Source organism: Pleurodeles waltl, chromosome 3_2 (genome assembly GCF_031143425.1).
Source record: "Pleurodeles waltl isolate 20211129_DDA chromosome 3_2, aPleWal1.hap1.20221129, whole genome shotgun sequence".
NCBI classification, from domain to species: Eukaryota; Metazoa; Chordata; class Amphibia; order Caudata; family Salamandridae; genus Pleurodeles; species Pleurodeles waltl.
Genome location: NC_090441.1, coordinates 190,036,806 through 190,052,464, shown reverse-complemented (window position 1 = coordinate 190,052,464; position 15,659 = coordinate 190,036,806). Strand labels below are relative to the sequence as shown.

General features: G+C 47.0%; 3 protein-coding genes across 3 annotated transcripts in view; all 3 read left to right on the top strand.

Annotated features, from left to right (window-relative positions):
• ASIC4 (acid sensing ion channel subunit family member 4) overlaps positions 1-15,659 on the top strand; it is a 942,253-nt gene that overhangs the window by 442,832 nt on the left and 483,762 nt on the right. The window lies entirely within an intron of this gene.
• On the top strand, positions 11,910-14,346 carry LOC138286733 (trichohyalin-like). Its single transcript, XM_069227257.1, has 2 exons — positions 11,910-13,231; positions 13,314-14,346. The coding sequence occupies exons 1-2, from the start codon at positions 11,910-11,912 to the stop codon at positions 14,185-14,187; spliced, it is 2,196 nt and encodes a 731-aa protein (XP_069083358.1). The 3' UTR covers positions 14,188-14,346.
• Positions 14,254-15,438, top strand: LOC138286732 (uncharacterized; the record flags this gene model as incomplete). The annotated part of the gene is made up of 1 exon (XM_069227256.1): positions 14,254-15,438. A coding segment is annotated over one exon (1,185 nt), but the record flags the coding sequence as incomplete, so codon positions are not given.

Genomic DNA, 15,659 nt, shown 5'->3' with positions numbered 1-15,659 from the left:
AAGATATATCTTTGAAAATAAGCAAACAGGAACAAACAGAACCTCCCTTTTCTGGAGAACTGTATTTAAGTAGAAGAGGGACGTCAATCTAAGGGCATGATGTTTGGCAGAGGGGGTTACTTCATCACAATTTAATGGAAATCCCGTCCACCGTATTACAATTCCATTATATCCGATGGGAATTGTAATTTGTCAGATGGGATATCCATCAGGTTTGTGACGTAGTACCCCATCCGCCAAACTGTAAATCAGGTCCGAAGTTTTTATCACGTTTTGAAGATCTAAGCAAAGCATTTTTCTCTGAATGGTAAAAAAAGCTTTCTACCTGTAATAGGGCTCTATTGTCGGAATATAGACGCCTTACGGCTTCCGTCACTGAGCCAGTTAGATCTGGAATGGGTTCATGAAAACCAGATGCTAGAGAAAAGGAAAATATGTTTTCAACAAGTACTCACCAACTTGCTCATCTTTGAGATTTAGAATAATAAGAGTATTGTTTTGTTTTGTTTTTTGGACAACCCTGGTTGTGAAATATTCAAATTGGCAGTGCCCTGAAGAGAGATGTAGTTTATACTTGGCCCACAAGATTGTTTTACTCCTCATAAAGGGGTTGGCTTAGAAGAGGAACGTAGCTACCAACAGCAATATTGATTAGAAGAGGGACTTAATCTACAGCACAGATTTAACCGAAAAGAGAGAATTAGCTGACAGGAGAGATTAAAGGTAAATGATGGACTTAATCTACGTAAAGAACTAAGGCTTGATTTAGAACTCGGTGGACGGGTCACTCCATCATAAAGGTGACGGATATCCCATCCGCCAAAATCTAAATCCCATTATCTTCTATAGGATTTAGATTTCTTCTATAGGATTTAGATTTCTTCTATGGGATTTAGATTTTTTCTATGGGATTTAGTTTTCGGCGTACAGGATATCTATCAGCATTGTGATAGAGTAACCTCCTGTCTGCTGAGCTCTAAATCAAGCACTTAGCCAACAAGAGGGACTTTGCAAACAAGAAGAGTACAGCCTAGAAGTTGGACTTCTCATATCTCTCCGTGAATATTTACAAGACCCTGTCGCAAGTGGTTGTGTAAAATTTGTTATGAATTTATTCGGCAATAGCATTATATTCTACCATTTCACAGGCGAGAGGCTTCAACCATTGTATTTTTTGTTTGTAATTCAGTAAAATTGCCAAATGATAATGTAACATATGGTAAAGTGTATGGCTTCTATATGTACCTTTCAAGAAAATGTGCTTCCGGGGTATAGGAAATGCAATATATGTTAAAACTCTGTCTGCAGATTGAATACAATTTGCATTAGTGACCAAAATGTAACTTTTTATTAGGTTTTCCAAACCTCGAAATAATGTGATGATAGGAAACGGAGTGTGTTATGCAAAAGGATCCTGCGCTGTCAAAGTTGCGCAAAGTATGTGACGTCTGCACTGTGTCTGCACATGACGAAATACCAAGGGTTGAGTATTTCATCTGAATTCCCCTGCCGGAGATGATGTCCTGCAACACAAGGTTACTGTGACAGAATTTTCCTACAAAACAAATGTTTCAAAAAAAACTATTTGCATAGGGGACCGCCTGTTAGTAGTGAGCTTTCTCTACTTTTAACTACTACAAAGCCTGATTTTAAAATCTTTGTTCCACCAGTTTTTTAGAAATATTGTCAAATGTATAGAGATGGAAATGCATAAAAAAAAACTTCACTAAGGAAGGTCTGATTTGATAGCTGCAGACCTTCATCTCCTGCATTCTCACACCCTCCAACTACTTCTTCACAGATCTCATATTGTATTGTATTGTAATTGTATTTATATACCACTTACTACCCCTGACGAGGCGTCGAAGCACTTATATTAGAGGTGTAGTCAGCTGCCCAGGGCGCCATCTTGATAAGGCCACCAGGTGCATACTGGTGTCCAGTATAGATCTTTACTGGGAGGAATACCTAAAAAATCCAGTGCTATTTGTGGGATGGACGCATCACTGCCCCTGAGGTCCTGCGTTGGGATATTTTACTGTCTGGAAAAAGTCCCCTTGATTTGGCATTTATCTACCACTGCCTAGTAACAGCCAAGCTGACCCTGGGAATAGGGTGGAACAATGAGAACTCACCCTTCGGACAGCATTGGTTTTATGATTTCTCAACATTCCACGCAATAGAGGGGTCTCCAACCATCTCTATAGTAAGAGCTGCTTCTGATGAGTGAAAATCATTCCAACGCACATCTTCATTGACTTTAACCTCAATGTCCATAGAGCCAGATACTATGGTTTGAACAAAATACTTTGATTGGGTGCACATTGACAGGGCTGTCGTGTGGGTCAGAGAGAGAGTGGTCTTTGGGGATGTATGAGCGTGTGTGTATGAAATGATATGTGTATGGGTGACTGAGAGCCTGTATCATATGTACTTGTAGTAAAGGATATACTTTCACAATATGTGGCACCATTACATGGGGAATACAAACATTTTTATGGAAGAAATTCAAAGTGCAGAAAAATGTTCTGCAAAAATGTTCATAATACAGAACCTTTCTCTGCACTTTAAATCTCTCACAGTTAAAAAATAAAATACTGTATTTTTTAGTTATATACACATGCAGTGACTGGGCATGTGGAGTTTCAGAGGTAATGTGATTTTTCCATAGAAAATGTTCATGAAGGATGAACATTACCCATCTGAGTTATTAGCTATAATTCTGTACATGTTCAATCAATCAATAAGGTGTGATTTCTAAAGCGCAGCAAATCACCCATGAGGGTCTCAAGCGCTGCATGTTACTAAACCTCTTGCCTTCTTGATCAGCTGTATGCAGGCAGGACAAGGGTCAGTGTGGAAGGTCCTGGATCTCTCAATGGCATTCGATACGCCACATCATGATAACTCCTGGTGCCATCTTGGAGCTGCTGGGATTTCTGCTTCTTTTCATAAGAATAGATCTCAATGGGTTGTGCTGGTCCCATCTCACTCCAGCAATACTCCTCTGCCCTGTGGGGCTCCTCAGGACTCTGCGTTATTGCTTGTCCTCTTTGATGTGAAGATGCAACCTCCATGTGATGTGATTACCTCTCTTGGGTGCTCAACTCTTTCTTAAGCCGACGGCCCACAGTGACTGCTTATATTTGACCAGCGCTCCGTAAATGTATCTGGAAGGTTGCAAGACTGTAAAAAACTGTATACTTCGTACTTGTATAGCGCTCTTTTACCCTGAGGGCATCTTGGCGCTTTTACACATACCGCTGTGGAACCCTTCCTGGCTTTCCCTGTGAAGTGCCCACTCCTGGGCACCCCCAAGGTGAAGCCAGGCATCCCTAGCACTGTTGGGGCTGTTGTGGAGATTAAGCAAGCTATTGCCCAGAGTTACAGAGTGGGACCCCATGATTAGATTGGCACCGACGCAAGAGTTATCAGGTCTGAGGAAATTGAGCCCAAGACCCGCTGAGGCGGCAATTGAACCCTGTTCCCAGGCCACACCTCTGCATCAGGGTCTGCCGCTCTAACCATTGAGCCACACTTCTCCTAGTAGTACCTCCCGGTAGACTTCGGAAGTGGGTGGCCACTAACTTTACCAAATTAAATTGAGACAGAACTGAACTACTCATAACTGCCAAAGGCTCAGGGTCTTAGTCTGAGGACTTTTGCCCACTGCCACTTGGTCCCACTGCCATCCCAATGGGTCAACGACGATGAATGTTCACAGCGCTCTTCATGCTGTCTTTCTCCACTCTGTCTGCTTGCAACATACAGGATTTGTCATGTTACACATTTGCTGTGGTGTGAATAATCAAGTTATATGTACTTTGTATTCTACTATGAGGTGAATCTTAATTAAAATAAAAAAATGCAAGGTAGAGAGAGGTTCTATAACTTTACCCATCCATAGTTTCTTCTTGGTGATCTTCACAAGACATATTATGGCTTACGAGCACAAGATGTGTCATTGTTTCCTAATATACCCTCTGCCTTCTACCTTTATACCCAGAGGAAGAAAATATTTCCGCACAACACTCTACAGCAAAACCTTTCTTTAGTTCTCTGTTACAAAATATTTATTAAAAGTATTAAAATATTGCTATATTTTGGCATGATTACAGATTTTTTGTGTTATGGCCACATGTGGATAATGTAATTGATTTTAGCACACATTGTTTGTGTTAAAGTTATGTTAAAACATGTATAGCAATAGCAACAATGCACAAGAGTTTCTTTTAATACAATAATGTATGTGTGCTTTACACTCATTCAAATTCTCATGACATCATATGTGGCTCAGTGATGGAAAAAAATCATTATTGATGGAACAGTTGTCACGTGGCAAAGAAGACATCAATTATTACATCACAATAAGTATATATTGTTGAATCTTGTTGGTGCTTGTGCCTTCAATATTATGATACTTAGGGCGTGATTTAGGTCTCCTGGATGGACAATTCCATCGCAGATGTGACGGATATCCCGTCCGCCACCTTACGATCGCCATTAAATATAATGGGATTTTAATACGGCGGACGAGATTTCTGTCACATTTATGACGGAGTATTCCCCTCCGCCAAGATATAAGTCAGGCCCTTAGTACTTCATCCTAGCCCCAGTGCTAAAATCAGCCTTAAGCTGATATAGGAGACTGATTCCCCCCAGTCCCGCGCCTGTGAGTAGCTCTCATGCGTGTTGGTTTGGTGGAGTCTTCTAAATTGGATAGTGGACTCTCCACCCCACTCGCTTCTGGTAAAGGATCTGTCGGATGCATGCAACAAAACACAGTTGTTCCTAAGCTGTTACATAACAATATACACAGTGGCCGCACAGTTTAGATATGCACATTGTCACCTCTGGGATGCAGATGTCTACCACATGAAGAAATTCTAACACAGAGTCACTGAACCCCATCTTACTGCCTTCGGTCAAAAAGTGTCCACAGAAGGAAATGCCCAATATGAATGTTTGCGAAATATGGTATCTGGACCTTAGTGGCAGACTATTGAATGGTAGTCACCTTTAAACTTATATTGAACTAGATGCATACTGAGGAAGGCTGTTGTCTGAATTAGGATGGGGGCTGAAACATTGAACTAACACAGAACATAAAGCAGAATTTCCCAAACTTTGGAGTGTGACCCATTGGTGGGACACCAGTTAATTTCTGGTGGGTCGCCAAAGAATAAAAAAGAAAGAATGCCTTTACATTTTGTATTTATCTTGTCACATGTGCTGTGTTTCAAAGAGGGCAAAAGGTAGGCTATGCCTTCTGAAATATTGCTGCTTATTCTTTTAACATGGGCATTGGTGCTCACTTTAGTTTCTCTGCTGCGAAGTGAGAGGAGTTTTTAAAGCAAGCTGTGTGACATTCTTGCAAGGGTACAGAGAATGTGAAAACAAAGGCTGTAGGATGTATTTTTTTACTGTAAGACACACCAAAATTTAAATCCCTATAAATGTACTTTACACATATTTCAAATATATTTCAGCAGTTAGGAAATTTAAAAAAACACTTCTTTTTGTAATTCTTAACCGTGATGTAAACAAATGGCTTCATAGCGAGGCTGGTTTCCAGCCTCGCAGTGACAGTTTTATCTCTGAAACTGTGACGATACGATCGCCACATTACAACCCTGGCGGGCAGACCCACCAGGGGACCGCCATCCTCACCGGTAACATAGTTCCCAATGGGTCGATGACGACCCGAGTTGTAACCAACCATGGCGGTGCTGAACTCAACGCCACCTGGTTGATTACAACCCCACTTACCACCAGCCTTCTCATGGTGGGGTCCTTGCCATGGAAAGGCTGGCGGAAAGCCAGTACAGGGGGACATGGGGGGCTTGCATTGCCCATGCCCAGGGCATGGGCCCCCCTGCCCAGCACCCTCGAAATGCGCAATGTCTGTTTTAAGGGAGTCGAGACCAATATCATAGCACTGTTCCCGCCAGACAGCCTAGTGGAAACACGTATTATTATGTTTCTGCCGGTGAGCCCGGCGGGGACATTGTAATACGCTGAGGGGGAACGGCACCCCCATGGTGGTGGCATCCTCCCTGCGGCGTCGTAATCAGGCCCAAAGATTTTAATAGGATCAAAACAGATCAAGAGACTTTTGGTGATGCACACATTATAAATATTCACTGAAATCTGATCTCTATGCATTATCATTTGAGAGTTATATAGTTTTTTTTCAGTAAAACTGTATGTCTGTGCATATTTAGTGGCCATGTCATTAGAAAATGTGCTGCTGTCTGTAAATGAGAGTGTGCTACCGCACAGCGCTTTAGTAATATATTTGTGCGTGTGTGTCCAAAAATCCCCCAGCAGCTACACACGGCACCATTACCATTCTCGGGCTGAATAATCACGCTACACTTGGTTTGAAGCTAGGAGTTTTCCAAATCCCTAGGACTTCAGTGGTGTAACTTTCATGTAAGCAACCCCACTCTCAAAATTGTTCCAGCACCACTGGAGCAAATGTGCTGAACTTTGTCCCAAAGTCCAGTTTTAAAACAAACCCTTGCAGTATTCACAAGCACGGCTCCAGTGAACCTTCCAGTAGTCTTTGCTGTTGTGTTTTTACTTCACAAAGCCATTCCAACAGAGAATGTGCTCATGCTGTACCATCCTTCATAACCATACCACTTTGTGTATGACTTTCACACGTACATTGAGACATATGGATGTGGCCTCATGGACACAGCTGCTGACTTTGGATCTGGGGAATTAGATTTGGGTCCCAGCATTGGTTTTGGGCAAATCACTTAGGCCCATATTTATACTTTTTTAGTGCCGCATTTACGTCATTTTTTACGCAAAATTGGCGCAAACGTACAAAATACAATTAGATTTTGTAAGTTTGCGCCACTTTTGCGTCAAAAAATGAAGCAAATGTGAGGCTAAAAAAGTATAAATATGGGCCTAAATCTATTGAGCTTAAAATGACACAAATCTGACCTTATGTTACCTGGAGTTTATGTAAAGTGCTCCAATGCCCTTGGGCAGTATTTATTCATATAAAGTTACAAAATAAATAGACATCACTGGGACTTGTTTAACACCAAAACAGATATGAAGTCTTCTCCACATTCTGCTGCAGAAAGGGTTTTTAAAGTTGCTAAAATGACTGGTATTTGGTGGAGGAGTTACTCCCTCACAGCGGTGGCAGATGTCCTGTTCACTGAAATCTAAATCCCATAGAAGATAATGGGATTTAGATGGTGGCGGACGGGAGATCCGTCACCGTTGTGACAGAGTACCTCGCCCGCCGACTTCTAAATCAGGCCCTAGGATTTTTCAGAATCTTTGTAATTTTAGTGAACAGATTCAAGCTCAGTGCCGCTCACCATCTGCCACTTCGATTGGCTGCCAATGTCTTGGCCGTAGTCCCTTATAGACATATTGAAGGGTGTGGTGAAGATTGTGACATTAAATAATATGCTATGGTGGTAATTCTCGGCATTTTGAAAGCATGCCTACCCTTGCATTAAAGAATGCTCCTCCCCGCCTCATGTAGGGGAAAGCTAGGTGGGTCATGAAGGTTTGTGCTCCTAAAAATTAGGAATGGCTCTAAAACGTTTGGAAGCACTGACATGAAGACGCGAGCACAGATATGACTCAATAACACAAACAAGGGGTATTTATGGAAGGCTTGTGCCACCAAAGCATCACTTTTTCTGATGCTTCGATGGCGCTAACTTCACTATCATATCTATGAGGCCACGCAAAACCACTGTGCATGCCTTTGAATGGCCTCATGTATATGAAGTAGGACGAAGCAGCGTATGTCACTGTGCTGCATTACTCTGCACCAGGGAGGGTTTCCAGGTGCTTTTTTGTGGGATTTCCTACACAACACCCCTGGGTTTTGATGCTGCTCCAAAATGTATTTAATCACATAGACCTGGGGAAGTGCCAGAACTTTACGCCTCCCCAGAGCAGGCATAACGAGGAGATATATTCGTATTTCTATTTGTTTCTTCCTCTTTCTATGGGTGCTGCATTCTGCAGCACCCAGAGAAAGAGTAAAACACCGCTCTGGATTGTTTTTGTGCAGGAAGGTGCTTCTTCCTGCACAAACACAATCCTGCATGCAACGCTGGCACCCTTGCACCATGGTACAAGGGTGCCTACGTTGGCGCGAGGCTGGTGAAATGGCGCCAGTGCAGGGGTAGAGGACAGGAATTCACTGTTTTGCATAAATACGGTGCACTCCTGCCCTTTCACACTGGCGTAGAGCAGGGCAGCCAGAAGACGTGCGGTCCTGCCCTACGCCAATTCCCCATGATGCCCCAAGACGTTTACTTAAGAGCAGGGATTGTGGACACTATCCATCTATAGGATGCTCAGATGCCTCACTGATACAGGTAGTTACATCAGAATAATACAAGTCTGGGCAGGGCTGATTCTCCTGGCTTCACCTGCAGTTCCGATTGTCGTTTTAATTAAGAGAGATTCTATTTTGTGTCATTTAAGTTACACTTGCAGGTATTTAAATAAATGAATGTCTTCCATGCAGGCGGCATCTCTCAGTATAAAGAGAAATGATGGGCAAATAACAATTATAGCTAAATTGATTATTCAGGACTTGGTAATTGGAATATTAGTAAATGTTTAATTGTTTCATAATTTTGCCAAAAATGTTAGAACATTAAAAGCATTTTTTTTTTAACAGGGACGGGCAATTTAATCCCTAACTATTTGCTTAAGTGTTTGAAATACTCTGCAGCGTTATTTGAAGATTTGAATAGCATCAGGTTCATTAATAGTATTTCGGTCTCTCTTTCCATGAGATTACAGGTTGATTTTTCAAAAGAGCACTTGATTTCAATAGAAGGTCGCAGTGTTTTCCTTGTATTAAAGGGCAAAAAGCCACCGCACCTGCTCACAGGGATAGTTCTGTTTCCATCTCTAACAATACCAGCGATTCTATTTTCTATTTAGATGTGTTCGCTACAGACCCGAAGAAGAGAGAAGAAATGAAGTCACTAAAGATGTCTCCTGAAGATATTTATGTCCCATAAAGGTCCAAACTTGCTTTTAAATGTCCAAGTTCAATGAAGGTTTGTATTTATGACCAGTTTATATGTGTGTTGGGCCTCACCTTCTATATGTGGAACCCCCGCCCCTCAATGAAGTCTGTTTATAATGGTAGAACTGAGAGAGCTGGGGAGGGAGACTGAGGAAGTGATTGACTGAACATCAACCAAGATAGAAAGAGTTCAAGGCAGGAGACATGACCATCCCAACTCCCTTCAGCGTCATAATGCATGGCGGCCATGTTCTGTCTTAAATTCAAGGTGTATCACCATCTGTACTTAAAAGAGCTGCAGCGTGAACACAGAAGTCCAGGACATCTAGGCGCGCACTTATCACCACCTGCACTTTACTACTCATAAAAGTGCTGCTGCGTGAACACAGGAGCTCGGGACATCTAGGCACGCACTTATCACCACCTGCACTTTACTACTCATAGAAGAGCTGCTGCGTGAACACAGGTGCTCGGGACATCTAGGAACGCACTTATCACCACCTGCACTTTACTACTGATAGAAGAGCTGCCTGCGTGAACACAGAACTCCAGGACATCTAGGCACGCATTCATCACAACCTACACTTTACTAATGATAGAAGAGCTGCCCACGTGAACACAGGAGCTCGGGACATCTAGGCACACACTTATCACCACCTGCACTTTACTACTGATAGAAGAGCTGCCTGCGTGAACACAGAACTCCAGGACATCTAGGCACGCACTTATCACCACCTGCACTTTACTACTGATAGAAGATCTGCCCCCATGAACACAGGTGCTCGGGACATCTAGGAACGCACTTATCACCACCTGCACTTTACCACTGATAGAAGAGCTGCCCGCGTGAACACAGGAGCTCGGGACATCTAGGCACGCACTTATCACCACCTGCACTTTACTACTGATAGAAGAGCTGCCCGCGTGAACACAGGAGCTCAGCTTCTTTGTAGATCTTTGCAGCTCCTGGTGGGGCAGCTAGACAAGTACTTAGCATCACCTCTACTGTACCAATAATAAACGTGCTACCTACATGAACACAGGAGCTCAGCTTCTTTGTGCATTTACACAGAGCTGCAGGTAGGAGGCGGAGAGAGGGGCAAGCGTGGGGGGCACCATTCCAAGTGGCTCTACTGTGACAGGGTCTCTCTTGGGGAGATCTTTACAGAAGTGGAGAAGGGACAGGCTGAGCCCAGAAACCACGCCTGCCTCTTGTTCCAGTATCTCCAGATGTCTAGTCTGGTGGTGCAGCTGCTGTGTGTGGTGCTCTGCCCCTGGAGGTGCCAGGCACGGTGAGGTGCCCGTGCTAACGTCCTTCCAAGCAGTGCAGCAGGGCTTGGAGGTGGTGCCTGCAGAAGTGGGAGTCAGTGGAGTTCCCCAAGGGTCAGTGTCGCGCTGTTGTACTTCTGTAGGACTGATGGGGCAGGTTCTGACCAGTGCCCCGGCCGAGCCCAGAAGAGACACCATCGTCCATCTTGGGAGGACAGTCTTTGTAATTTAAACATTCCAGGAACTAACTGCCTTGGGAGATGTTAGAGAGTTCAGAGATCCCATTCTTCTCGGCCAGTCAGTCCTTGTATCAGTCATGCCACACTCAGGGTGCAGTGCCAGCATTTCAGAGCTTTCCCAGTAATGGCACCAGCACTGCCAAGTGAGGCGCGTCACCCACATTACCCATGATCCTTTGTGCTTAATCACCAGCAGAGTGAGCACCATCAGAGATGAGAGCATCATCTCAAACCACCAGCAACAGATAAAAACCAGGGCCCGTATTTATGTGCAATGGGCGTAGAGCAGCGCCGTAAGTCTTCTTTATTAAATACGGCGCATTCCTAACCCTCCCCCCCGCACACGCACACAAGTTGGTGCCCAACATCAATGCAGGCAGTTCTGCACCATGGTGCAAGGGTGTCTGTGTTGCATGCAGGATTTCTTTTTATGCAGGAAGGGACACCTTCCTGCACAAAAATAATCCGAAGAGGCAGAATGCAGCACACATGGAAAGAGTTAAAAACGAGGGGAAATAAACATATTTCTCTTCTTTAGGGTGGGGAGGTTTATGTTGTTAAGTAAATCTGGGGCAGGGTCAAAATCCATGGATGTGATGTAGGAAAACCCACCACAAAGCCATTGGCACACCGCCCGGTGCACACTAAGGCAATGCAGTGATTTGCACAGCCTCCCTTTACTCCATATCTATGAGGCTCTGTGTGGTCTCTGTGTGGCCCCTGTGTGGTCTCTGTGTGGCCTCTGTGTGGCCACTGTGTGGCCCCTGTGTGGCCTCTGTGTTGCCCCTATGTGGCCCCTGTGTGGCCTCCGTGTGGCCCCTGTGTGGCCTCCGTGTGGCCTCCGTGTGGCCCCTGTGTGGCCTCTGTGTGGCCTGGTAGATAGGGTTGAGAGGCTTGCACCCCTGTCACAAGCCTTTCATAAACACGCCCCCAGAACACCAAAGAATGGTGGAATCCAGGAAGGAAGGGGTCGCATTGAAGAAGGGTGGAGGAGATGTGTCTTGGTGGGCTGCTCAGCTGCTGACTCTGGAATCTGTGGGTCTAGGCCCAAATCCTGGCCTCTGTGCTACCAACACGTTTGATCCTGGGCACATCACTTAATACCTTGGTGCCTAAACATCATGAAATACATAAGTGTAATTGCCAGTCTATTACAATGACGTTGGTCCTTTCCCAGGACCACCCATAATGCACCCTGGCCAGGGTGGTGCCCTTTAGACAGCACCCCACACTTGCAGTGGCAGAGCAGGGGCTGTGGGTCTCACTGAGGCTGGGGTGAGTGGGCACTGGTTTATGGGGTTTCTTGCCAGTGATGTGCAAACACCAAGGACTTCACTTGAAAACATTTATTATCAGGCAGGCAAGGGATGGGTAAAGCTGGCAAGAGTGCCCCAGAAGAGCAGGTGAGAGTGCCACTAGGAGGACAGGGAGTGCACGGCACAGAGAGCGCAGCAGACAGAGCACAGAAGAGAGAGAGAAGAGAGAGCACAGCAGAGACAGCAGAGAGAGCACAGCAGAGAGAGAGAAGAAAGAGCACAGCAGAGAGAGCACATCAGAGAGAGAACAGCAGAGAGAGAGAACAGCAGAGAGAGGGAAGAGAGAGCACAGCAGAGAGAGCACAGCAGAGAGAGCACAGGAGAGAGCACAGCAGAGAGAGTGCAGCAGAGGGAGCGAAGCAGAGAGAGCACAGCAGAGACAGCACAGCAGAGACAGCAGAGACAGCACAGAAGAGAGAGAAGAGCAGAAAGAGGGAAGAGAGAGCACAGCAGAGAGAGCACAGCAGAGAGAGAGAAGTGAGAGCACAACAGAGAGGGAAGAGAGAGCACAGCAGAGAGAGGGAAGAGAGAGCACAGCAGAGAGAGCACAGCAGAGAGAGCACAGGAGAGAGCACAACAGAGAGAGTGCAGCAGAGGGAGCGCAGCAGAGAGAGCACAGCAGAGAGAGCACAGCAGAGAGAGCACAGCAGAGACAGCAGAGACAGCACAGAAGAGAGAGCACAGCAGAGAGAGGGAAGAGAGAGCACAGCAGAGAGAGCACAGCAGAGACAGCACAGCAGAGTGAGGGAAGAGAGATCACAGCAGAGAGAGGGAAGAGAGAGCACAGCACAGAGAGAGACGAGAGAGCACAGCAGAGAGAGCACAGCAGAGAGAGGGAAGAGAGAGCACAGCAGAGAGAGGGAAGAGAGAGCACAGCAGAGGGAACACAGCAGGAAGAGCACACCAGAGAAGAAGAGAGAGCACAGCAGAGAGAGCACATCAGAGAGAGAGAACAGCAGAGAGAGAGAAGTGAGAGCACAACAGAGAGGGAAGAGAGAGCACAGCAGAGAGAGGGAAGAGAGAGCACAGCAGAGAGAGGGAAGAGAGAGCACAGCAGAGAGAGCACAGCAGAGAGAGCACAGGAGAGAGCACAACAGAGAGAGTGCAGCAGAGGGAGCGCAGCAGAGAGAGCACAGCAGAGACAGCACAGCAGAGACAGCAGAGACAGCACAGAAGAGAGAGAAGAGCAGAGAGAGGGAAGAGAGAGCACAGCAGAGAGAGCACAGCAGAGAGAGGGAAGAGAGAGCACAGCAGAGAGAGGGAAGAGAGAGCACAGCAGAGGGAACACAGCAGGAAGAGCACACCAGAGAAGAAGAGAGAGCACAGCAGAGAGCGCAGCAGAGAAAAAGAAAGAGCACAGCAGAGAGAGCACAGCAGAGAAGAAGAGAGACCACAGCAGAGAGAGCACAGGAGAGACAGCACAGGAGAAAGAGCACAGTAGAGACAGCACAGCAGAGAAGCAGAGAGAGCACAGGAGAGACAGCACAGCAGAGAGAGGGAAGAGAGAGCAGAGAAGAGAGAACAAAGAGAGAGCACAGCAGAGAGGGCACAGCAGAGAGAGCACAGGAGAGAGCACAGCAGAGAGAGCACAGCAGAGAGAGTACAACAGAGAGAGTACAGCAGAGAGAGCACAGCAGAGAGTGTGCAGCAGAGAGAGCACAGCAGAGAGAGCGCATCAGAGAGAGCACAGCAGAGAGAGCGAAGAGAGAGCACAGCAGAGAGAGGGAAGAGAGAGCACACAGAGAGCGCAGCAGAGAGCACAGCAGAGAGGGCACAGCAGAGAGAGCACAGTAGAGAGCACAGCAGAGAGAGCACAGGAGAGAGCACGGCAGAGAGAGCACAGAAGAGAGAGCACAGCAGAGACAGCACAGCAGAGAGAGAGAAGAGAGAGCACAGGACAGAGCACAGCAGAGAGAGCAGAGCAAAGAGAGCACAGCGGAGAGAGCACAGCGGAGAGAGCACAGCAGAGAGAGAGCACAGCAGAGAGAGCACAGGAGGGAGAGCACAGGAGAGAGAGCACAGGAGGGAGAGCACAGGAGAGAGAGCACAGCAGAGAGAGCACAGGAGAGAGAGCACAGGTGAGAGCACAGCAGAGAGAGTGCAGCAGAGGGAGCGCAGCAGAGAGAGCACAGAAGAGAGAGCACAGCAGAGAGAGCACAGCAGAGAGAGCACAGCAGAGAGAGCACAGGAGAGAGCACAGGAGAGAAGAGAGAGAATAGATAGCAGCAGGGAGAGAGAAGAGAGAGCACAGCAGAGAGAGCACAGAAGAGAGAGCACAGCAGAAAGAGCACAGCAGAGAGAGCACAGGAGAGAGCACAGCAGAGAATAGATAGCATCAGGGAGAGAGAAGAGAGAGCACAGCAGAAAGCACAGCAGAGAATAGCAGCAGGGAAAGAGAAGAGAGAGCACAGCAGAGAGCACAGCAGAGAGAGCGCAGCAGAGAGGAAGCACAGGGAAGAGAGAGCACAGCAGAGAGAGGGAAGAGAGAGCACAGGAGAGAGCACAGCTAACAGAGCACAGAGAGAGCACAGAGAGAGAGAAGAGAGAGCACAACAGAGAGAGCACAGCAGAGAGCACAGAGAGAGCACAGCAGAGAGATCACAGAAGAGAGAGCACAGCAGAGACAGCACAGCAGAGAGAGAAAGAGGAGAGAGAGCATAGGAGAGAGCACAGCAGAGAGAGCACAGCAGAGAGAGCACAGCAGAGAGAGCACAGGAGGGAGAGCACAGGAGAGAGCACAGCAGAGAGAGCGCAGCAGAGAGAGCACAGGAGAGAGAGCACAGGTGAGAGCACAGCAGAGAGAGCACAGAAGAGAGAGAGCACAGAAGAGAGAGCACAGCAGAGAGAGCACAGGAGGGAGAGCACAGGAGAGAGCACAGCAGGGAGAGCGCAGCAGAGAGAGCACAGGAGAGAGAGCACAGGTGAGAGCACAGCAGAGAGAGCACAGAAGAGAGAGCGCAGAAGAGAGAGCGCAGCAGAGAGAGCACAGGAGAGAGCACAGCAGAGAATAGATAGCAGCAGGGAGAGAGAAGAGAGAGCACAGCAGAGAGGGAGCACAGGGAAGAGAGAGCACAGCAGAGAGAGGGATGAGAGAGCACAGCAGAGAGCACAGCTGAGAGAGCACAGAGAGCACAGAGAGAGCACAGCAGAGCGAGAGAGAAGAGAGCACAACAGAGAGAGCACAGCAGAGAGCACAGAGAGAGCACAGCAGAGAGAGAGAAGAGATAGCACAACAGAGAGGGCACAGCAGAGAACACAGCAGAGAGAGCACAGCAGAGAGCACAGCAGAGAGAGCACGGCAGAGAGACACAGCAGAGAGAGGGAAGAGAGAGCACAGCAGAGAGAGCAGAGCAGTGCGAGGGAAGAGAGTGCACAGCAGAGAGAGCACAGCAGAGAGAGGGAAGAGAGCACAGCAGAGAGAGGGAAGAAAGGGCACAGCAGAGAGTACAGCAGAGAGCACAGCAGAGAGAGCAGAGCAGAGCGAGGGAAGAGAGTGCACAGCAGAGAGAGCAAAGCAGAGAGCACAGCAGAGAGAGCACAGCAGAGAGCACAGCAGAGGGAGCGCAGCAGAGAGAGGTAAGAGACAGCACAGCAGAGAGAGCACAGCAGAGAGCACAGCAGAGAGAGCACAGCAGAGAGAGTGCAGCAGAGAGAGGTAAGAGACAGCACAGCAGAGAGAGCACAGCAGAGAGCACAGCAGAGAGCGCAGCAGAGAGAGCGCAGCAAAGAATAGATAGCAGCAGAGAGAGAGAAAGGGCAAAGTATGGGTATGTACACAGCACCTGCTGTTGGGTACCTGGT

Bases quoted from the DNA above. Each gene is read 5' to 3' on its own strand.
- LOC138286733 (XM_069227257.1), top strand. From the start codon at position 11,910: ATGGGTAAAGCTGGCAAGAGTGCCCCAGAAGAGCAGGTGAGAGTGCCA. The intron at 13,232-13,313 runs GCAGAGAAGAAG...ACAGCACAGCAG, and splicing joins AGCACAGCAGAGAGAGCACA to AGAAGCAGAGAGAGCACAGG.